Raw genomic sequence first — 23687 nt, 5'->3', positions numbered from 1 at the left:
TGATTAATGTGCTAGCGCGGCTCACAGAACTCAGCAAACCCATTTATTCACGAGATCAGGGATTTATTACAGGGGTATTAAAGGAGACAAATCAAGAGCCAGACGAAGAGCTACGTAGGGTGAGGCATTGAACGAAGGAGCTTCTGGCCTCATGGGGTTGGGGGCCTGCACGTGGCACATGGTTCCCTGACCTGGAAGCTCTCCACACCTCCTTTTGGGGTTTTGTGGAGGCTTCATTACAGAGACATGATTGATGAAATCACTGCCCCGCAGCCCCTTCCCCTCCCAGCAGGCCCTTCCCTTCCCAGGAGGTCAGGGGGGTGGGACTGGAACTTCCAACCCCCTGTTCAAGGTGGGTTCCTCTGGCAACCAGTGTCCATACTTAGGTGGTCTAAAGGTCACCTCATTAGCACAAACCTAGTTGTGGTGGGAAGGTCGTGTTATGAATAACACGACACCCATTCCACCTTTTTGGCTCTGAGGCTTTTCAGGAACTGAGGACAAGAAGACTTAAATATTATAACAAAAGATGTTCCTGTTGCTCTTTGCATTCAGGAAATTCCAAGGGTTTGGGGAGCTGCGAGACAGAAACTGGATGAAGACTAAATATACATGAGAAATACATTTTGGCCATCTGAAGGAGCAAGTATGTATTTCTTATAAATCACAGCGTCACAGCCTCCTAAATAGTTCTAAAGTCTAGCCACTTTCCCCGTCTCCACTGTCATCCTCTTAGGCCCCCATTGTCTCTGGTCTGGCCTGCTGGACTTCCCACATCTGCTCTTGGCCCCTCTGGTTTCCCGTACTTTAACTGGAGTGATCTTTCCAACATGCAGGACTAATTATGTCACCCCTTTGCTGGAAGCACTTCAGTGGCCTTCCATTGCCCTCATTGGAAAGTCTGCAGTCTCTACAGTGCTGGGCCTGCGGGGTCTCAAATGATCTGGCCCTTTCCTTCCCAGTGTACTATCAGCTCATACCAGACCCTACCTCTTTCTTTCCGCTCCGGGCAGCCACGGGGGTCTTCTTCGGTCACTTGACTGTGTCTTGCTTGCTTCCTGTTGCTTCAGGTCTTCCTAAAAGCAATACAAGAAGGGAGCAGAGCACGTGAAAGGAATCCTAGGTAGGAAAGCACTTGGCCTGCTCGTGGAACTGAAAGAAGGCAAAGCTGGCCAGGGAGAGGTTGGTGAATAGTGGCTTTGGATTTTATTCATGGGGCGCCATAAAGGGCTTTATGCCCACTTTTATTTGCAGTTTTGGAAAACTCACAGTAGGGGCTGTGTGAAAAATAGGTTGAAGAGGGGCTAAAGTGGCCATGATAAGCCACTTTGAAAGGGGTTTTGGAGAGGGAACCAGTAGAATTGGTCACGAACTGAGTTGGGGGAGAGGCAAAGGGAATCCAAGATGACTCTCAGGTTTTGGCTTTAGTAATAGCTTGGGCACAACTAGTCACTTGAGTTACTACTACTAATAGTGGAGATGGAAAAGGTTTGAAGCAGGGAAAGAAGAATCGAGAGTTCTATTTTGGGAATGTTAAGCTTGAGATTCTCACAGGACAGCCACGTGGGGAGAGGTGGCAGTTTGGCAGAGGGATAGGAGTCTGGAGGTCAGGAGGATTGTCTAGGCTGCATTTTAGAAGTTTGGGAGTGGCGTGTAGGGCTGCGGGAATGGATGAGGTCACTGAAGGGGAGTGTAGGGGCGGGAAGACGGAGCTCTGAGGAGGACTGACATTTAGGAGCCAGGTAGAGGGGGAAGACCTGGCCTAAGATGCCTGACAGAGAGCTGCCAGAGAAACAGCAAGCCCCGGAGGTGGGGGGTGAGGGGGAGTGTGCTGCTCTAGAGGCCAGAAGGGACAGGATCCGGAGGGAGACCCCAAGAGGGGTCTTTGAATTGGCCTGCTCCGGGCCTTCCCTTTTCCAGGCAGGGTTGGCTCGCAGTTGCCACATGCTCTTTGGTGAAAGCGGAGGGCATGGGAAAGGAGAAAGAGAACAGTTTTGTTTTTTTAAAGTTTATTTATTTTTGAGAGAGAGACAGAATGCAAGCAGGGGAGGGGCAGAGAGAGAGGGAGACACAGAATCCGAAGCAGGCTCCGAGCTGTCAGCACAGAGCCCGATGCTGAGCTCTAACCCTTGAACCGTGAGATCATGACCTGAGCCGAAGTCGGACGCTCAATGGACCGAGCCACCCAGGCGCCCCAGAAAGAACAGTTTTTATTGGAGTTTGCAACGTGGGGTTTAGGGGTGACCCTGACCAGCCCAGTGTCTGGAAGTTATGCTGGGGGAGGGAGCCATGCTGGAAGGGAATTTGTAAATGAAGTAGGGAGGAAAGGAAACACAGGGCCTTGTTGTGCAGAGTGGGACCCTTGGGCCAGGACCGATCTGGGAGTTGGTAGGCAGTGCACTCTGGGCTCCCCTCTAGACCTATGGAATCAGAATATAAATTTTAACAAGATTCCCAGGTAATTACAAGTTTGAGAAGCATTGGTATAGATAACCAGGGCTACAGGGAAATTGTGTCACTAGCTGGGGGGGACAGATGGCAATCACAGGGGTGTGTATGTTTAAGATGAAGATTCAGTAGACCGCGTCTGTATGCTGTTGGGGGTGATCCCCTACCGAGGTAAAGACTGATTAATGAGGCAGGAAAAAGGGGACAGCGACAGGAATGCTGTTCTTGGGTAGGGGGGTAGGGACTCATGGAGCAAAGCCTGTGTGGAGTGCTTGGCTTTGCTACGAGCAGGAGTGTGCTCTTCGTGCAGTGGGAGACAGGGAGGAGGTGGGTAAGGATGCTGGTAGGTTTGCAGATTTGGCGCAGGAGCAATGAGGGAGTTTGTGCCTGATGGCTTGTGTTTGGGAAAAGTGAGGTAAGATCATCTGTAGAGCGTGAGCTTAGGGAGGGCATAGGGGAGAATCAGTAAAATTTCTAGGCAGCGAATGCCCGTTCCTGGTTTGGGATCGTAAGTGCATTTAACATGAAGTTTCGTAAGGCTGGCTGCAAGGGTCTCTTTCCCTCTCCAGCAGCGTTGATGTTGATGCGTGCCGGGTGTTGGGGCTGGAAAGGAGTGAAAGGGGCCAGGGCGGGAAGGTACCAGCGAGGGGGCTTTCATAATGTGAGATCTAAGCTCCTGAAGGAGGGAGGTGGGGCCCGGGGAGGTAAGGCACAGAAAGAAAGTGCTAGAGGCCAGTGCTGGCGAGTAACCATCAGGCGGGGAACCACGGTGGTAGTAGCAGCAGCTACTGGGGTAGTGGGTATTTACGCGAGCCCGAGCCCCAGCCAGAAGGAAGGAGGCCGAGGCTGGAGACATGTTGGAGGCAGCCGCCTCTGAGGCTGACGTGCCGGGCATGAGCACAGCAGTGTTAGGTAGGAGGAAGGAAAGGGTTTTTGGAGAAGAGGAGGACAAGGACTTGGGAGAGGCCGAGCTCTGTGGCAAGTTGTCCAAATGGGCACAGGAGTCACTAAGGGGGATAACAGGAGAAAGGGGTCAAAGGGAAGTCTGTGAACCAGAAGCAAATACCACCAATAGATGAGGGCAGTGAGGACGTCCATAGATGACCTGAGGGCAGCAGGGTGGGGGGGAAGCTGATCGCCAGAGCCTTGAAGATAAGGGGCTTTTGCAAGAGGAAGGAGGGGAGTATTGGAGGAAGGATGTCCTCTACTGGAAGTGACAAGTGGGAGGGAGGAAGGACACTTATTTCTTCCTGGCCCTGAGGCACATGGCAGGAGAGGAAGATAGTGTCTACTTAAGATATGGTGTCCCCAGGGCACAGCAAAGTCTCAGGGAAAGCTAAAAGCTAGCGGAAACTTCTTGGAAGAGGTGGGGGGTCTTGAGTGGGTTGGTGTTCTCCTGGTTGTGGAGGGTGGGGGAAAGGAGTCATTTCAGAGGAAGGCGGAAGTCCTGTTTTTCCTCTCTAGTTACCCCAAGATAGGCGGGGCAGGTGTTCAGGCCGGGTGGTAGAGAGACTCACCCAGTCATATCGTGATCCGGCCCTCTTCCCTCCCAGTGTGGTGTCCTGGCAGGTGTCAGCTCCGCTGGCAGAGGACTGAGTCTCTGCAAAGAAGGCTCCCCTATTCTCGTCCTTCTTTAAGGACTGGCAGCTTATCCTGCCTTCGAATAGGTCTGGCTGGTAGGCCAGTTTCTTTCTCAGGACTTTCTAGACTGTCAGAATGATGTTCAAAAGTCAGTTAAGTGCCTGCTCAGAGCCGGGTATTTTCTCACGTAATGTTAACAACCCCCAGGATACAGACCCCCTGTGTGTTTTACGGATGAGGGTGAGGCCGAGGAAAGCAACTTAACTAAGGGCATTAGCTTCCCACAGGCAGACTCCAAACTTCAAGTTGACTGTTTTTTCTCACACTGTAGTTGGTATATAACTACTTCAAAAAATTGTGGTAGGGGCGCTTGGGTGGCTCAGTTGGTTAAGCATCTGACTTTGGCTCAGGTCACGATCTCACCATCTGTGTGTTTGAGCCCCGCGTCGGGCTCTGTGCTGACAGCTCGGAGCCTGGAGCCTGCTTTGGATTCTGTGTCTCCCTCTCTCTCTGCTCCTCCCCTGCTTGTGCTCTATCTCTCTTAAAAATAAATGAACATTAAAAAAATTAAGGAATTGTGGTAAAATATACATAACATAAGATCTGTCATTTTAGCAATTATTTTAAAAGGAAGCTCTATACCCAAGGTGGGGCTCAAACTCACAACCATAAGATCAAGAGCCACATGCCCTACTGACTGAGCCAGCCAGGCACCTCTCCATCATTTTAGTGATTAAAAAAATTTTTTTTTAATGTTTATTTATTTTTGAGAGATAGAGACAGAGACAGAGGTCAGATCATGACCTGAGCCGAAGTCAGATGCTCAACCAACAGAGCCACCCAGGTGCCCTTCCAACACATTTTTAATTATCCCATTCTGCAGCTCTGTGCTCATAAAATACTGACTTCCCTGGCTCCTGGCAACCACTATTCCTCTTTCCATCTCTATGAATTGACTCTTCTAGGTACCTCACGTAAGTGGAATCATATAGTATTTGCCCTTTCGTGTCTGGCGTATTCGACTTAGCCTGATGTCTTCCAGGTTTATCTGCATTGTAGCTTCTGTCAGGATTAAATTCCCTTTTAAGACTGAACAGTATTCTGTTGTACGGATGTACCACATTTTGTTTTCCATTCATTCATCAGTGGACACTTGGACTGCTTTCACTTTTGACTGTTGTGAATAGTGCTGCGGTGACCGTGGGCGTACAAATCTGTGCAAGTCCCTGCTTTCAGTTTCTGGGGGTATGTTTGGGGGGGTATGTAGTAAGTGTTTTCTGTCGTGTATTTCCTCCTCGAACTTGTGCTGTAGTTGCCTGTGCCTCTCTCTCCTTAATGAGCTTTCTGATCCATAGTTCTGTGTCAGTGATAAAAATTCCGGTATTTCACACCGTGTTTGAAGGTCTTCCCCACCCTACCCTAGTCTGCTGATGGAGCAGCCTAGTGTCACGGCTCCAAGAGTAGGCTCTGCAGCCAGACTGCTGGGCCTACCGTCCCAGCCCCGCCACAGACTAGTTACATGACCCAGCAAATTCTACACGCTCTGAGTGCGTGCGATACCCTAGTAGATGCCGTACAAGTGGAAATAGTAGTAGAACGTCTCTAAGCAGGATTGGTTTGGGGAGAGTAGTTCAGAACAGGGACATGTATGCTAGTTCCAAATTTGACCTTCTGTGACTGAGACATGCAGTGGTTCTAATGTCTCCGAGGCTGCCTTTGCGGGTGGAAGGAGCTGGAGTCTGGATAAATTGGTAGACCTCTCCAAGGCCAGTGCAATCCCCAGGTTCCATTGGGGATGAGTGTATAGTGGGAGAAGACTTTGTTTCAGAAATAACTGTATACTTAAAAAAAAAAAAAATCAGAGCTTGCAAATTACCTGTCACTGTTCCATTGCTTTGTAGTTCAGGAAAGTCATCATATAAATGAACTAACCTTTCGAAGTTCACCAGTTACCACTTATCCTCTTGAGACCAGACCTCTCAGCCCCAATGGAGAACTTGTTTTTCTTTTATCTGCCAAGTCCTGAGTGTCTCCTAAGCACCAGGCACACTGGGCACACAAAGGTGAATGGGCAGCTCTCAATGTGGTGGGAGAGACAAACATCATCTAAGAATAAATTACTGGTTTATTTCAGTGCAACAGTAGGTGTATTGACAGGCAGGGGGACCTACTCAGGGAGGGTCAGCTCTGCTGGGGGAGACCTAAGAAGGTGGTAGAGGAAATATTTAGGCTGAGTGTTAAATTATAGGCGATCCTCCATCAGGAAGAAGGGCAATCCTGGCAGAAAGAATAACATGTACATAAGGGTACAGCCTGGAAACAGAATATTTATGATGAGTGACTTCAGAGCTTTCTGGTTTTTGTTTAAGTGACTTTAGCTTGTTTTGTTAATTTAGTTGTGGGGTTTGTTTTGTCTTGTTTTGTTTTGTTGGCGGGAGAACATATAAAGAGATATTCATCAGGGAGCAGACATACCTAAAACAAATTTCCTTAGGCACTCAGGAGGAGTACTTTAAGTTGTTTTGCAGATTTAGTTTCAAGGAGGAAAAAAAAACAGCAAAGACTGGAAAGGAACTTAGATCATTTAATTCAACTTCCTTGTTTTTTTGGACCTGGAAACTGAGTCATACATGAATGACAGCACAAAAATATTCTCTCCCCCAGTGCTAATGACAATAGCAGTTGTTCAAGGGAAGGGAAAAAGGAGTTTCCTTCTTTAAGTTAGTATGTGCAGGTGAGGCTGAGGGTGCAGAAAGACTGTCCTCTGAGAACCGTGGTGACTTCAGTTGTTTCTTGCCAGGACTGTCGCTCCTAAGAAAATCCAAACTTGCCAAACAGAGAAGTTAAGACTGTGTATCTTCCTTTCATAGAAAGATGTAGCAGAAGTTGAACAGCAGCTCAAGTGACTCGGTGTCTGTGGAGAGATCGTTAGCTGACCCATACAGATCCTTCGCTAGGTGGCCTGCCGTACCTGGAGCTGAGGTGCTCCGAGCCACGTCCACGTTATTCGGGTCGCTTAGCCATTCACGTTCCGCCTGCCCCGGCAAGGGCCTGTGGCTCTTTCTGACAGTGCAAGGCCATAGGAGAGATGGTCCGTCCGAAAAATCGCTGCCAATTGAATAACAATCAAATGATCATAAATCCTCTCAGGATTCCTTATTTAAATCAGTGGGTGAAATGATGAGACTCTTAGGAGTACTAGGTTGTTCTAATTTGTAAAGGGTGTCTCTGGTATAAGTGTAGGGAGTTTGCCTTTTGTATTGAAACACCGGACCCTAAAGCTACAGGTTTTTATTTACTCTGAAACATGTTTGCTTGATGATCTGGCAATCTCTGTTTTAAGGGCCTGGGCCATAACCAATAATGACAATCCCGTAGTAAGTTCAAATAAACACTTAAATGCCAACCTTAAGAGAGTCAAAGTCTTTAGTGACAAATTCGCAAAGCTTAAAAAGTAGAAATTAATGTTACCTATCTGCCAAATTTTGCTTTTGACATTAGGAAATAATGGCTTAAATTTTTTAGGCTTTTGGCAGTAAGTAATGGAGGTAAGATATAGATGAATCCAACTGTTTAAACATTTTTTTTTATTAGTTTTCTTTATTTCTGAGAGGCAGAGTGCATGTGGGGGAGGAGCAGAGAGAGAGACGGGGGGAGACACAGAATCCGAAGCAGGCTCCAGGCTCTGAGCTGTCAGCACGGAGCCCGACGTGGGGCTTGAACTCACGAGCTGTGAGATCATCACCTGAGCTGAAGTCAGACACTCAACCGACTGAGCCACCCAGGTGCCCCAGATAAATCCAACTGTTAAGTTTACCCTGTATTCTAGATTTTATGATGACCATAATTTGGGTAAACGTTATGTTCTTCAGGTTGATTAGAACGGAAATATTCCTGTCATACAAGGGTATAAGAGGGAAAAGGGCAGGCCTGGCACCTGGCCTCATGGAGCCTTAAGAGTAGCAGAAGAAATAAGCAAAAAGCATGGAAGGAGAAAAAGAAAGGAATTACAAGTTGTGATCAGTGCAGTGAAGGGAGCCAAGAGGCTGACATGGAGACTGAGAGAGGGTCTACTTGAAGTGTGGGGGTCCTTCACTCTCTGAAGAAGTGACCTTTAAATGGAAAGTTCTAGAAGGAATTGGGTTTGTGAATGATGAGTGTGGAAAGGCTCGGGGTTGGGAGGGTACAGAGGGGGGAGTAGTAGGCCGTGAGGTTGGAGAGGTGGAGCCTAGGGATGGCCGGGGCTGGGGGGAGAAAGTGGGTTCTGGAGGCATCATCTGAGCCCCTGAAGCAAGCTTTGTTCCTGGACACGCCATTAGGTGAGCCGATAAATAATTGTTTTGCTTAAACTATTTTCAGTTGGAGTTTCCTTCACTGTGGGCAAGAGTCCTAATCATATAAGGGACAGAATATTTGAATTCCCTGGAAACACCTTCAGCTGGAGTTGCTATATGTAGTGCTCATGCCTTATTCATTCAGAATGAAGTATTTTTGTGTCATTATATTTTCCCCCTGGCCCTGCCTGGATCTGATTCCTTGGACTTGAATTGTATGTGTACTTTCAAAGCCATTATGTACAGTCAGTTGGGACTCACTTGGTTGGAAGTGATAGAAACGTAAGGTACACGAGCTCACACCACGAAGGGGGATTTATTGGGTGGACACCAGTGTGTGTCACTGACTCAGCAGACAAATGGAAAACCAAGCCAAGGAAGGGGCCAAGGATGCGGCTGGGACTCAGGAGCAGCGGGAACCAACCCCCCGAATGCTGCCAGGACTGTCCCAGTGTTTCTTCTCCGTGTTCAGGCTCCGTTTCTCTTGCTGCTTTCACTACTTGGCAAAAAACATAGCGGCCAATTTGCAAAAGTGAGCGGTCTGCAGACATGCTTTGTCTGCTCACAGTGCTTTTCAAAAGTGATTTAATTGTTAACATTGAAAAAGGGAGTTTCACATAAAATTCCAAATGTCCGACATCTCTTAAAGAAGCAGAAGTCTGACATCCCTAAATTCCAGCAACCGGCAGGCACTTCTCTTTGGAAGGGCAACACACTGTCTAAAGGACCACAGGGCTGCTACTCCTCTTACTTCTGCCCCAGGTGCTCCCTGCCCCAGCTGTAGCCATCCTGGACCCAGCTGCTTGGTTTTGTACCCAGACCCTGGCCTGGGTCAGGTGCCCTCCTTGGGATCAGTCAGTTTCTCCCAGGGGATAGGGCCACATACTGAGCTGACATGCCTTATCTCCCTCACCCCTTGTCCTGTAATAACCATGCAGATGGCAGAGGGGAGCAGTTTCTAGAAAAAGGGTGCTAGTCTGACAGTACCTGAAGTGATGTATTTGGAAAAAGTTGTATGTTATTTAGTGAATTTTTTTTAAACTCCTTTTTACCAATGTCCTTTTGCCCAAAGGGCCTGTTATTCTTACACGCTTAACACTTTAAGTGGTCCTCTGCTTTTTTATTTTGGAGGAGTGCTGGAGGACTTCATAGAGGCTCTCGTGACAATTCAGTCCTGTGAATGTGGCCATCAAAGCTAAGCATCTCACTTGGAATTTATGATGTAACATGGCTTATCTGTTTGTTTTTAATGGATGATTCAAGCTAGGATTGCAAAGGGTTGCTACAAACGTACTCCCAATCTTACAAACCTGATTTAGTAAAAAGTAAAAGTTAGGTATTGATAGAATTTGGTAAAGTATATACAAAAAAACTTAAACTGGTTTCTAAAGTTTCTGTTTTGTTATGAACTGTGAAAATCCAAGAATGCATTTTCAAATCAAAATCGCTTTTTTTGTTTCTTTTCATGTGTTTCGTTTTTTGAAGTTAGCACGTCATTTTAAATCTTTATTATTTTGTCCTATCTGGTAAAATTCTATGAATTCCCAAGACAGACAGTCTTTTAAGAACTTTGTTTCTCGGGGCGCCTGGGTGGCTCAGTCGGTTAAGCGTCCGACTTCAGCTCAGGTCACGATCTCGCGGTCCGCGAGTTCGAGCCCCGCATCGGGCTCTGGGCTGATGGCTCAGAGCCTGGAGCCTGCTTCCGATTCTGTGTCTCCCTCTCTCTCTGCCCCTCCCCCATTAATGCTGTGTCTCTCTCTGTCTCAAAAATAAATAAAAACGTTAAAAAAAAAAATTAAAAAAAAAAAAAAAAGAACTTTGTTTCTCATTTACTTAGGGCTCCCCTATTTCTGAAGACTTTAAAAGTGCAGAGTGAATATACGGAAATTATTGTGCTTGAATTTGAAGAATGACAGATCAGTAGAAGACACTAGTATGATCTGGGGACTCAGGGCAGAAAGGGAGGTGCTGTCAATACACACTGGCATACTCGTGTGTACAGCCCCTCATTTTACTGGGTACAGCTGTTTACTAATTTGGCGTTAGATGCTAAGAAATAAGATTCCATGTCGATTTCAACACCAATGGAAATGGCATCTATTGGGTAGACCGTGTCATGGTGTTTTCCTTTTTCATGATTCAGCATTCACAATCCCTGCAGTCCATCTGTTTCCTGTGTTACTTCATATTTGAAAGCACTGTCTTTTGGGGGAGAGTTCTTCATGACCCTAATTTAGATCAGATTGTTTCTAATCTGGATTGTAACAGGAAGTGGTATGGATTTGCCTTGACACGTAATAGTACTCTGCTTGTTAAAATGCAGATTCTGATTCGTAAGTAATGTATGGAGGCACTGTAAGACCATGCAAATACTGTGTTCCTCATCCAGATCTCCCCTGTAGATTTAGCATCTATTAATGATTCTTGCCTGAACCAATCTTTACTATGATAGTTGATTTTCCATATGAATTGTTTGAATGTATATGAACTTTCATATGAAGTTGTTTCCATATAAATGTTGATTTTCCAACTCAGGTGCACCCTCTATAATGTGTCAGTCTGCTTTTGGTGTTCTCCTGGAAGCAAGAGTCCTCCCTCTTCCGTTGTTTATTTAATATTTATTATAGGTATGGATTCACGAATTCCTAATTTTTCAATGGTCTGTTTTCATTAGTGCCCTTAATTATTTTGGTGCTTAAATTGTCCCAGATTTAGGATTGTCCTCCTTTTTTGATTGTTATAGAGAGGATTAAAAACATGGATAATATTTTGGGAGACTCAGGTATTATGATTATGGCCTATTAGTAGTATCTAGGTTACCTTAAAGTTATACTAAAAAAGTGCTAAGTGCAATTCTTTGCATGTGGATAGTATTTGAGAGTTTCCCATGTGCTTTTGTGGACGTGTGCTACGTAGGACACTTGAATTTTATGAGGAGGACTGAGTAAGCGTTCCTCTGCATTTTCAAATTGTCATTTGATTTTTTTTTGACATTCCCGTGATACAGACAAGGTGGCATTTTACTCTATCTACCAACTTATTTTCTCCTAGCCTCAGTTTAATAAAAGACTAATGATTATATTAGCCCAGAATATTAGTCTAGAAACTGCTCTTTTCCTCCTAACACACATTTGCGTGATTTATATATTGTGATGTGCTTTAAAAACTTCACTTCTCAAGTGAATGTGTTCTGGTCTTGAATTAATGCTGAGTGGTAGAGGGCCCTATCTCAAATTAATGTATCATAGAATATGACATGGAAAAAGCACTCCCTAACCCTTGCCTGCCTGCTTTTTTTTTTTTTTTTTTGCCTTGCCTCATTTTTATGAATAATGCTTTTTTTAGTTTGGCATGTCTTGTTTGGCATGTCTTGTTTTTCTGTATGGGAATGTGTGTGTGTGTGTTTAATTTTTTTTTCTGTTTATTTGTTTTTGAGAGAGAGAGAGAGAGAGCACAAGTTGGGGAGGGGCAAAGAGAAAGGGAGACACAGAATCTGAAGCAGGTTCCAGGCTCTAAGCAGTCAGCACAGAGCCCAATGTGGGGCTCGAACTTCTGAACCGTGAGATTGTGACCTGAGCCGAAGTCGGATGCTTAACCGACTGAGCCACCCAAGGCTCCCCAGGGAATGTGTGTTTATTCTTACAGATTCAGTGCCTTACATGCTAACTTGGGCTGGAGGCCACACCCCACAATGGTTTCCCATTTTCTCCAGGGTATGTTTCTTAAGATAGCATCTTAGGTCCATTTGTAGGTGAACATGGGTGTCTTTGGAGACTCCTCACCCTGTCACTTCCCCACTCCATACCTTATGCTTCAATATTATGTGGTACCTGGTACTAACTGTGATGTGTGATGCCTTTGTTCCTTTGCTTGTGCTCTGAGTTATGCTTGGAAAGCGCCCCTCAATCACCCCATCTGTTGAGTGAACTCTTACTCAGTTTTGAAGCCTTTCCTGATTCTTTTTTTCCAGAGTTCATTGTGCTTTCCATTATACTTTGCACCATCTTCATCACCGCATGTGGAAAATTATATTAACATACTTTAGTTGTATGTCTTTCCTTAGAGATTAAGTTTTCTAAGGGCAGAGGCCCGCAGCTTGGCACAAAGTAGCACTTAAAAGTTTTTTTTGCACAAAAATGGATCTAACCGCAGAACTTTTCTGTTACTAGGTAGAGACGTAGTGAAGGGTGTTCATTGGTGTGTTTCTCAAGTGCCCTGTAAGAGACTTCTGGCCCAAAGGGAAAGACATGCCAGGACGTGGTGTTATGGACCCAAATTCCCCTCTTGGAAGATCAATGTTGTAGCTTCATGTACTGGCTATGAACCCATGAGTTCATTGAAGTGATTTAGGAGGATTGCAAACTGCTTAGAGAGAGTTCTGAAATTATCAGTGAAGGCAGCAGTGGGGCAAGGGGTGGGGGTGGATATGATTGCTTTGTAAAAAAATGGGTGCCTACACTGAAGTCAGGGATGAAGTGTCCTGATGTCTACAGCTTACATGGAAACGCAAGGAATAAGATGGATTGACGGGTAGGGAGAGAGACGCCAGTTGACGGGGTTTGTGGTAAAGCACATGGGGCAAAACGCAAACTGGAGAATCTGGGTGGTGGGTATGTGGACTCACCCTGCGGTTCCTTTAACTTTCCTGAAAGTTTGAAACTTTTCATAACAAACTGTTGGGAAAAAGGATACTTGTATTATTTTTTAGAACACATTTATTGGCTGCGCGTATCAATCACAAACATTAAATCTTCAACACACGCTTTCTAAGCCATGCTGATTTGTTTTCTTCCTGGCATCTCTCTTCCTCTCTTTGTCTAGTTGGTGTCTTTAAATCCCAGGTCTTGTGTTGCTCCCTTTGGGAGAATTTCCCTGACTTTCCAGGGTGATTTAGATGTCTCTCCTCAGTGTTCCCAGAGCACCCCTCGCATCTCACTTCTGCCGTGGAATTTGTTTTATCTGCGCTGTGATCTGTCTGAACCACTAGACTTGGAGTTTCTTGAGTCAATGACTCTGTTTCTGGAACACTTTTGGTAGAAGTGAAAACAAAAACAACAATTAGTAGACTAACAGTGGCTTAAACAAATATTATTTATTCCCAATGTCAGGGGTTTGCAGTTTCCAGGATCAGTTTGGTGCTGGGCACTTGGTTGGCCTGTATCCTGTCTTTCCCTTCATCGGGTGAAGTTGACCAACGCAGTCGTGTGGATTGGAAATATCCACCATGGTTATTTCAGTTTTTGAGCTTTGAGCACAGATACTCTGGCAAATATCTTTGGACCTATTGAATAGTTTTCAGCTCATTTATTATGGTTTCTTCTAGAGAGATTGACTTTGTGTTTTGAAAATAGCAGCTCAGAATTAGATAGATGTCTACATGGGTTTGAAAGCCTCCCCTACTCCAACCTGGAAAATTCTTTCTCCATTTTCTTACAACTGTAATAATTCACAGAAGCAAGGTTGCTTCGGAGCGATTGTGTGACACATGGATGGTCTGGAGGTCCCAGCCTCATGCTCCAGGATTTGCTTTCTGTGGAACACTGTGGACCAGAAATTAGGCCAAAAGCGGTTTCACTTTGCTAAACTGAAGCCTTTAGGGGAGGCCCACGCCTTACCCCATTTATTCTATTTTAGTCACAATTCAAATGTGCTTAATTATCCAGTTAATTGCTTAGAACACTTATTAAAAGGCACATAATTAGAAAAGGAGTGGTGGAAAGAAGGCCTGGCATAGGCAATAAACTAACGGTCCGGGGGGGAAGGGGGCAGCACAAGCAGACATGCGATCCTACTCCCAGCAGCCTTGATGGTCCTTAAATCATCAAGGAAGGATTTCATTATGTTCAGTCTTCTCTAAGAAGACAGATGGAGATAATACGTGAGCGGTAACATGCCAAGCTACATGACTATGATCTTAAATAGGTTTTAAATATAGGATTATATAGATTAGAATACTGGCAGGAAATCTACTGCTAATAAGCGAATATCTCTGGGTGGTGGAATCATAAGTGATTTTTTTTTCTCTTTGAAAGATAGTTTAGATATTTCCTAAATTTTCTGTTGAGCATTGAAAGGGTTTGGAGTGTGCCACCCCCAAATATGCCACTTTGACATAGGATTATTTCGAGCTGAAGACAGTTGAAAACAGACCAAAATAAAATTCTCTGCCTCCCCGCCGCGCCCCTACCAGGAAGGGCAGGGCCATTCTGAATCACCTGAGACAGCTCTAGGCTCCTACCAGCCCCGAGAGGGCACCAGAGGAACCTGCTTAGGACACTTTACTCACTAGCCCTTATCTCGTCTATCAACTTCCCTTAGATAGTGTTTGTCTTCCCACGCTTTGTTGCCCCTAGAAGTGCAAAGTCTTGTTTTTTGTTTGTTTCTTTATTTGTTTTGTTTTGTTTCGTTCGTCTTGCCACTTCTCTGAAATTTATTATTATTTTGTTAAGATGCGATGTAAGCTGAAGTTCTGACCACCCCCTTGAGTTACTCATCACTGAATTGTGTGTGTTTGTGAGATGTACACAGTAATAAGCTTCCATTTGTTTTTCTCTTGTTACTCTGTGTTTTGTCAGATCTGCAGGGCTCCAACCAATGAGCCAAAAATAGGTGGAGAAAAAATCAATAGTTTTTTTTCCTCCTCCCCTATGGTTTTATTATTCTTCGTTTTAAATACTTAAAATACATTAGACGTTCAAAGGGGTTCTTGTTCAACTCCTGGTCTTTTGATAATGTTGTTTTTCTAGCATTTTGATTTTGCCTTTGTTAAAAATGCTCAAATTATGCTTTTTATAATAGCTGTCTGAAAAGCCCTACTTGTTATGGATGTGAACTACCACGTATGGTGATTTTCTTAGGTGTTTCGTAGGTTGGAGCTGTGGGCTCCTATCTGTGGATTTTAGCTATGAGTATCCTGGTCTGTCTTACTGCATGTTGTGTCCCCAGAGAGGTTTTGTTTGTCACTCTGCCTTGTGTTCCAGCACTGCGACCAGACTCGGACTGCTTTTTATGTTAACTTCTTGGCTTTGGAGAAGTGCCATGGTCACAGATTTTCTGGGTACACTTCCATGCAGCTGGGGCTCAGTCAGATAAGCTTCTTTGTCATTGTCCCCTGTTGGTCAACAAATGTTTTTCTAGTACATCCTTTACCTGAAGGTGTGTTCCTCCAAGGGTCTTGGCTTCTCTGTTCTCAGTTGAGAAAAGGTGTCAGTTCTGACTCCCACGTGGCCTGGGCAGCTGGTCCCTCAGCCCTGTGTGTTTGCTAAATCCTAAGTTATTGTGAACAGCAGCTATTCAAGACTGCGGGAACAGCAGCTCTCAGGGCCCTGATGTTTTTCACCCTACCTTGGGGATTTCTTCCTTTCTTTTGAGCTTAGCTGTACATGTAAGAGAAGTTCTCAACGTTGGGTGTCCACTATAATCACCTGAGAAGCTTCTAGAAGTCCCCATGCCAGGCTACATGCTGGGCCAATTCCATCAGACTCTCTGGGGTGGGACCCATGCATCAGGATGTTTTTGTTTTTTGTTTTTTTTTAATTTTTTTGATGTTTATTTATTTTTGAGAAAGAAAGAAAACAAGTGGGGGAGGGACAGAAAGATGGGGAGGGACAGAGAGAGAGGGAGACACAGAATCTGAAGCAGGCTCCAGGCTCCGAGCTGTCAGCACAGAGCCCGATGCGGGGCTCGAACCCACAAACTGCAAGATCATGACCCGAGCCAAAGTCGGACACTCAACCGACTGAGCCCCCAGGCGCTGCATCAGAATGGTTTCAAGGCTCCCCAGGGGATTCCGTTGTGCAGCCAAGGATGGAAGCCACTGATTTAAACCAATGTTTTATTTATAAATCAACCAATGGATGATTTATGTGTGTACTGTGTGTATAAATTTATTGTTCTAGTGGGGATGTTGTCAAGTTCCTTTGTCAGCAGTAATGGAAATGGGGCCTGCCATATTGGAATTGGAAATTTTTTTTTTTTAACGTTTATTTATTTTTGAGACAGAGAGAGACAGAGCATGAACGGGGGAGGGGCAGAGAGAGAGGGAGACACAGGATCAGAAGCAGGCTCCAGGCTCTAAGCCATCAGCCCAGAGCCCGACGCGGGGCTCGAACTCGCGGACTGCGAGATTGTGACCTGAGCTGAAGTCGGACGCTCAACCGACTGAGCCACCCTGGCGCCCCTGGAAAAAATTTTTAAACGTTAGGACGTTAATGGGGCGCCTGGGTGGCTCAGTCGGTTGGGCGTCCGACTTCGGCTCAGGTCGGGATCTCACGGTTCGTGAGTTGGAGCCCCGCGTGGGCTGACAGCTCAGAGCCTGGAACCTGCTTCAGATTCTGTGTCTCCCCCTCTCTCTCTGCTCCTCCCCCACTCATGCTCTTTCTCTCCTTCAAAAGTAAATAAAAACATTAAAAAAGATTTTTTTTTTAAATGTTAGGATGTTCAAGTCTGCTGGAAAGGAAACCAACCTTTATTAAGTTCCTAGGGGGTGCCTGGCACTGTGCTTAGGTCTCTCATCCTCAGGAGAATCCTGCAAGGCAGGTGGTGTTTGGGTTTTGCGGCTTGGAGAACTCAAATAGTTCTAAGTCTCCCAGCTCACAAATGGCAGACCCCGGCTCAGGCCCAGGAGATGCCCCAGCCTGCGTCCTTTCCTTACTCTGTGGCATATGTGAACTAGGCTTTCTCATACAAATTGGTTAAAATAAAAATTGGTACTGGAGTTAAAGTAAATTCCATTTACTATTAAATTTACATATTTGGAATACTTCATCTTCCCACAGTGCCTGGGATTCCCTCCTCTTTTTATCTCACATCTGAGGAGGTTAAACTGATTTTGATCAATGGTCATTATAGGGGAACTTAACTCATTTTATTAAAAAAATTTATTTTTATTTTTATTTTTTTTTATTAAAAAAACTTTTTTTTAACGTTTATTGAGAGAGAGAGACAGAGCACGAGCAGGGGAGGGACAGAGAGAGAGAGAGAGGAGACACAGAATCTGAAGCAGGCTGCAGGCTCTGAGCTGTCAGCACAGAGCCTGATGTGGGGCTCGAACTCACAAACTGCAAGATCGTGACCTGAGCTGAAGTCGGCCGCTTAACCGACTGAGCCACCCAGGCGCCCCAAAACATTTTTTTAAAGTGTATTTATTTTGAAAGAGAGAGTATGTGTGCGTGTGCATGTGTGAGTGGGGGAGGGGCAGAGAGAGAGGGAGAAAAAATCCCAAGCAGGGCTCCACACTGTCAGCTCAGAGCCTGATGCAGGGCTCGAACCCATGAAGCATGAGATCATGACCTGAGCTGAAATCAAGAGCCGGATGCAACCAGCTGAGCCACCCAGGGGCCCCCAGTTTAACTCATTTTGGTTCACCACTTTAAATACACTTGAAGGAAATAATTTCGTTCTCTTTCTTTTAGCTCCATCGTGTGCCACAAAGGGGTACTTACTATAAAAACTGCATTTACTGATCTCCTTCCAGAGTACCTCTGTGGCCCGCGTTGGGGGCTGTGGGAGTGTGTGTATCGGGAGGCAGAGGCACAAGGGGAAGTGAGCGGTGAGAATAAAGCGGGCAAAATTGAGGTCCCTGAGTGCTGTCTGTGGCACCAGATGACTTGGGGGGAGATCTGAAGGGTGGGACTCAGAGCTCTCTGGTCTCTCCACTTCAGAGAAGCGCCTTTGAGGATTTTTAGTGTCCGGTGTCCTCCCCACACTCCCCAGTGATCCAGGCACTGGGTGCCATTTTTTTCCTCTCTGTCTTACTTTCTCTCTGGCTCTGCTATGGTAAATGACCTCTGGGGTTGTTGGAGGGATTGTTTCATCTCTGCCCGGCACCTAGAAGCTTTGCTTCTCTGTTGGAATGTCTGGGTTAGGCTTTCCTGGCGCACACGGACTTCATTTTCTTTCAGTTGGGTAGACATCAAACTGCCTCTAAGTCTTTGTCTTGTTCCTTGGCAGCTCTTCAACTGGGTCCTCTGGTCGTGTGTTGCGACCTTAGACAACCGGCGGGATGGCCGCAAACAAGAGTAAGAGCCAGAGCTCCCTGGCCCTTCACAAGGTGATCATGGTCGGCAGTGGAGGGGTTGGCAAGTCGGCCCTGACGCTTCAGTTCATGTACGATGAGGTAAGACATGCCGGGCGCAGACGCCTTTCTTCATTGAGTCTGCTGTCATAGTGTCCCTCCTCCAGCTGTGTTCATGTGTTCAGTGCCCCACGTGCACGGAGGATCGTGGGGCAAATCTGTGTTAACATGGTTTCCGAGTAGCTTTATAGGCGGTCTAACGAGCATGAGATCTGGGCTGCTGATTTTTGGTAAGTAATTTCAACTCTGGTGGGGATGTGAGGGGTCCCTGCTTTGCGTGACTTCCGGTGTTATCCTTTGAGCTTGCTTTCTGACAGGAGCAAGGGAAGAGGAGGGGACTCTTATACTCTTATACCGTTCTGAAGAACAGGTCAGATTTAGCTTTGTGACAGTCACTTTCAGCAGGTAGTGAAAGGGAGAGCTAAGCTGTCATAAGACAATCTTTTCTCTAGTGATGGGCATCAGGTCCTCTCTAGTTCTGCCATGCAGCAAAGTAAGGCTCACACCATCCTTGCCCCACATTTATGTCACTTAATGTGGATAATGGAACTGGGGCTGAGTCCAATGTGACAACACCGTTTTGATTCCCATGGCAACAAATGTCCCTGCCTGATGGCCGTCTGTTGGTACCATGGGCAGAGTGTTCTGACCGGCGCTCACGTCACGTTCCCATGGGTGTGTGCTTTACAGGATTTCCAAAAGGAAGATACCTGTCACCACAGTCGGTGAAGATCATTATCTGATCTTCACTAGACTTGCCCTCTGTCCAACTTATGTTGGGTGGTGTTGGAATGGCAATGGCCATTTTTGGGATCTAGCTGAGGGAAGTTGGGTTAAGGATATATTTAGCTGGGAATTAGTGGTATCTATTTATGTGGTTTGGAGTCACTTGGGCATGTGGTTAAGTTATTACTAGCCATTTCGCTGTAGGGATGGCTTCCCAGAATATTCCCACCACCCACTCTGCTGACTCACCTGGCACTGTGATGTGAGGTGCAGGGCCAGGAGGTTATCGTGGTGTGAGTGTGGTCCTGTGGCACCTGGTTCTGGAAGTGTGTGGGCTGTGGAGTTCTCGAGAAACAAGGGTCGAGACGTGGAGCTAGAGACTGGTTGGGAAAGTTCTTCCAGATCTTATAGTCTCTTCCAGGGAAGTTTAAGAGACGTTTCTTAAATTTGACAATAGTCCTAAAACTTCTGTTACTAGTAGTGTCACGTCATTGTGAAGCTGAAGAAAATCTTTCTAAACTTTCAATAAAAGAGAAACTTGGACCAATTATGCTAGAGGATAAGACTAAATTGTTTTTCATCCTCTATAGGAAATATTACACAATCGTTGGCCTGTATGACGAGATAATCAAAGAGGATGCAGTGAACAAACAAACCAGTTAAGAAGGTATTCTAGAGTTATGCCAGGCAGTTGATTAATAAAAAATATGTTATTTTGCTGGATTTTGTGATATAAGTGGTATTTGTATTGGTTTTCTATTGCCATGTAACAAATTACTAGAAATTTAGCAGCTTGAAACAACACATGTTGGTTATCTACAGTTTCCAGGGCTTGGGAGTGTGGCGTGGCTTAGCTGGCTGCTCTGCCCGGGGTCCCACAAGGCTGTAGTCAGAGTTGGCTGGGGCCGTGAGCCTGGCTGATGCTCGGGTCCTCTTCTAAGCTCTGGGTGCTGGCAGAGTTGGGTTTCATGCAGACGTAGGGTGGAGGCCCACAGGTCCTTGCCACCAGGCCCTTTCCATAGGTGGTTCATTCTGTGGCACCTTGCTTCTTCAAGGCAGTAGGAGAGCGTCTCTGTTTAGCTAAGACAGATTCTTATATAAGGAAACGTAATCATGGGGTGATCTCACGATCTTTCCCATATTCTGTTGGTTAGAAGCCAATCACAGAGTCCTCTGTATTTAAAAGGGAGAGTATCATACCAGGGGCATGGCTCACTGAGGGTCACCTGAGGGTATATTTGCCACAGTATTGGTCTTTTTATTTTTATTTTTTAAATGTTTATTTATTTATTTTTGAGAGAGAGACAGAGAGACAGAGAGAGACAGAGCATGAGCGGGGGAGGGGCAGGGAGAGGGAGACACAGAATCCAAAACAGGCTCCAGGCTCTGAGCCGTCAGCACAGAGCCCGACGCGGGGCTCGAACTCACGGACCTCACGGACCGCGAGATCGTGACCTGAGCTGAAGTCGGCCGCTCAACCGACTGAGCCACCCAGGCGTCCCAACGTCTGGAGATACTTTTGAGTGTCACAACTGGAGGGCAGTTACTACTAGCACCTAGTGGGTAGGGGCCAGCAATGGTGCTAAACACCCTACAGCACACAGGAGAGACCTCACAACCAAGAGTTATCCATCCCAAATAGTCTTGTCAATAGCACAGCTGCTGACGCTGCGGGAGACTAACTAGTAGGAGAGTCGAATCTGGATTTTCATTTTTATTATGTAGGTTTGTATGTGTGCGTATGGTTAAGTGGGGGTAGGGGGTGGGGAAGATGCACACAGAAGAGTTTTGTCCCTTCTTCCTCGTATCTTCCGAGAAATAAGGGAAAACTAGGCTTGATCTTAGTCTATTTTTTCATGGGCAAACATAGTTGAGGACTGGAGAGCAGCAGTTGTTGAAGAAATGGTAAAATGAGAGCAAGGAAAGAATAGAGATGGATTAATGTACGTTTGGAGAAGTCTTTAATTGATTTCTAAAGCAACGCTGTCCAGTAGGACCTTCTGCCACGATGAAAACGTTCTGTATCTGTACTGTCTGCACATGTGACTAGAGTTCCAGCAAATGTGGCTAGTGGCTACTATATTGGACAGGAGAGTTCCAGAATCATAGTCTTGGAGCTTGAAGAGATCTTAGAGATCTTAGCAGCGATTCCCAAACTTAGCCGATCACCTTTTTGAATAACATTTCTAGAGTTGAAAATGGGAACTCTCATTTTATGCGCAGCTCTCCCGGCAGTCTGATGTATGGCCAAGTGTGGTGATTCCTGCCTGAGAGATCACCTGGTCAAGCCTGATTTCACAGAAAAGGGAACAGTCCTGTGGTCCGGGATGCCAGTTACCTAAAGTCTACCCACATCCCACATTCTTTATTCTTGGTCCAGGGCTTTACCTCAAGTTAAAAAAAAAAAAAAAAAAAAAAAAAGAGCTTATATGGTGAAATTGCTATGAGGGTTGGATTATGCAAGGGGCAGTGGTCCCAGAAGTTTTTATTTTTGGCTAAGGTCTGACTTTGAGAAAAACTGGAGGGAGATCTTAATCTTTTTATCCTTGACCTAACATACTTGAAGACTTCTAAAGCTACGGACCATGTGAGGTTGGTGACCGGGGACTTTGACAGCAACCACGGCAGACTGTCAGTGGCTGGCTAACGCAGTTTAGACACAGATCCCTGGGGAATCTGTGTGTCTTAGGCATCTGAAACTGAATCACACACCGCCCCCCAAGGCCAGGAGTGTGGATCGTCTTAACAGATACCAAGACTCCAGGACTTTCTGTTTCTAATGGAAAAGTGGAAAATCAAGATTGTAGTCTATGTTTTAATAATCTGTACACTTTTCACTGACACAGAGGTATGCAGTCGTTATGAGGACATTCAGACATCCCGTGTCCAGCGAGTCTATGGACCTTTTTAACCTTGAAAGCTCAGAAATACGCACTTGAAATGCTTCATGGTGGTATTTAGAGATTTGCACTGGGTGCTTAGGTTTTTGGGGTCATGGATTTGTCTCTTTGGAAAGGAGTTAATAGGACACTGTTGTGAAACAGGTCAATTTTCACATTTTGTCTAGTTGAAGATAACTGCTAGTACAAATGTAAGAACCTAATACTAAAAATCTTGTCGTTTTTTTATTTTGGGGCTTAAAATCAGTACAAGGCTTTTTTTAAGGGTGTTCTTCAAAGGGCCCACTAAGTTCACACTGATAATCTCAATTCTTTTTAAATGTTTTATTTATTTTTGAGAGAGAAAGAGAGAGAGAATGAGCAGGGAAGGGGCAGAGAGAGAGGGAGACAGAGGATCCGAAGCTGGCTCACTGCTGACAGCAGAGAGCCCAATGTGGGGCTCGAACCCACGAACTGTGAGATTGTTACCTGAGCCAAAGTTGGACACTTAACCGACTGAGCCACCCAGGTGCCCCTCAATTCAATTTTTAAATTTTTAAAAATTTAAATTGGTTTCTTAAGATATAATTCATACACCATGGTATTCATCCTTTTGAAGTGTACAATTCAATCATTTTTTTTTTTAGCATATTCACACAGGCATGCAACCATCACTATTATATAATGTTAGAACAATTTTCTGCCTCCACAAAAGAGAAGAAAACACCCTAATATCAGCAGTCTTTCCTCATTTCTGCCTCCCCTGCTTCCACTTCAGGTTCTTGGCAACCATTTTGTTTTTATGGATTTACCTGTTCTGGACATTTCAAATAAATGGAATCGTACATTATGTGATCGTGATATCAGGCTTCTTTCACGTTGTATCAGGCTTTCTTTCAATGTCTTGGAAGCTCATCCATGTTGTAACCTGCATCAGGTTTTTTCACGGAACAATATTCCATTGTCTGGATATGCTGTGTTTTGTTTATCCGTTCATCAAGTGATGGACTTTTGGATTGTTTCTACTTTTTTGCTATTTTGAATAATGTTGCTGTGAACACATGTGCATAAATTTTTGTGTAGACTTATGTCTTAAATTCTCTTGCGTAAATATACCGAGGCATGAAACTTGCCAGGTCATATGGTAACTCTATGTATAACTTTTTGAGAAGTGCAAAACTTTTTTCCATAGCACCTGTACCATCTTATAACCCCACAAGCAATGTGTGAGGGTCCCGATTTCTCTGTATCCTTGCCAATGCTTGTTATTGTCTCTTTTTGATTATACATCCTGGTGAGTATGAAGCAGTATCTCACTGTGGTTCTGATTGGCAGTTCCCTAGTGACTGATGATGTTGCACCTTGTTTCACATGCCTGTTGGCCACCTGTGTATCTTCTTTGGAGAAATGTTCCTTCAGGTCTTTTGTCTATTTTTTTTAAATTTTTTCAAAATGTTTATTATTTGAGAGAGAAAGAGAGAGACAGAGAGCAAGCAGGGACAGAGAGAGAGGGAGACACAGAATCCAGAGCAGGCTCCAGGCTCCGAGCTGCCAGCACAGAGCCTGACGTGGGGCTCGAACCCACAGACGGCGAGATCATGACTTGAGCTGAAGTCGGCCTCTTAACCGACTGAGCCAGGCAGG

At 45.3% G+C, this 23687-nt stretch overlaps 1 protein-coding gene across 2 annotated transcripts in view; it reads left to right on the top strand.

Moving 5' to 3' along the window:
* RALB (RAS like proto-oncogene B) overlaps positions 1-23687 on the top strand; it is a 43746-nt gene that overhangs the window by 5523 nt on the left and 14536 nt on the right. Inside the window, exons 2-3 of one of the 2 annotated variants that reach the window (XM_042954186.1) lie at positions 556-646; positions 18315-18480. In XM_042954186.1, the coding sequence (XP_042810120.1) occupies positions 18367-18480 (114 nt within the window). In that variant the 5' untranslated portion in view covers positions 556-646; positions 18315-18366. The remainder of the gene's footprint in view (positions 1-555; positions 647-18314; positions 18481-23687) is intronic. The other variant, XM_042954185.1, reaches the window with a different exon arrangement.

Source organism: Panthera leo, chromosome C1 (genome assembly GCF_018350215.1).
Source record: "Panthera leo isolate Ple1 chromosome C1, P.leo_Ple1_pat1.1, whole genome shotgun sequence".
NCBI classification, from domain to species: Eukaryota; Metazoa; Chordata; class Mammalia; order Carnivora; family Felidae; genus Panthera; species Panthera leo.
This window is presented reverse-complemented; position numbering and strand designations above follow the sequence as displayed.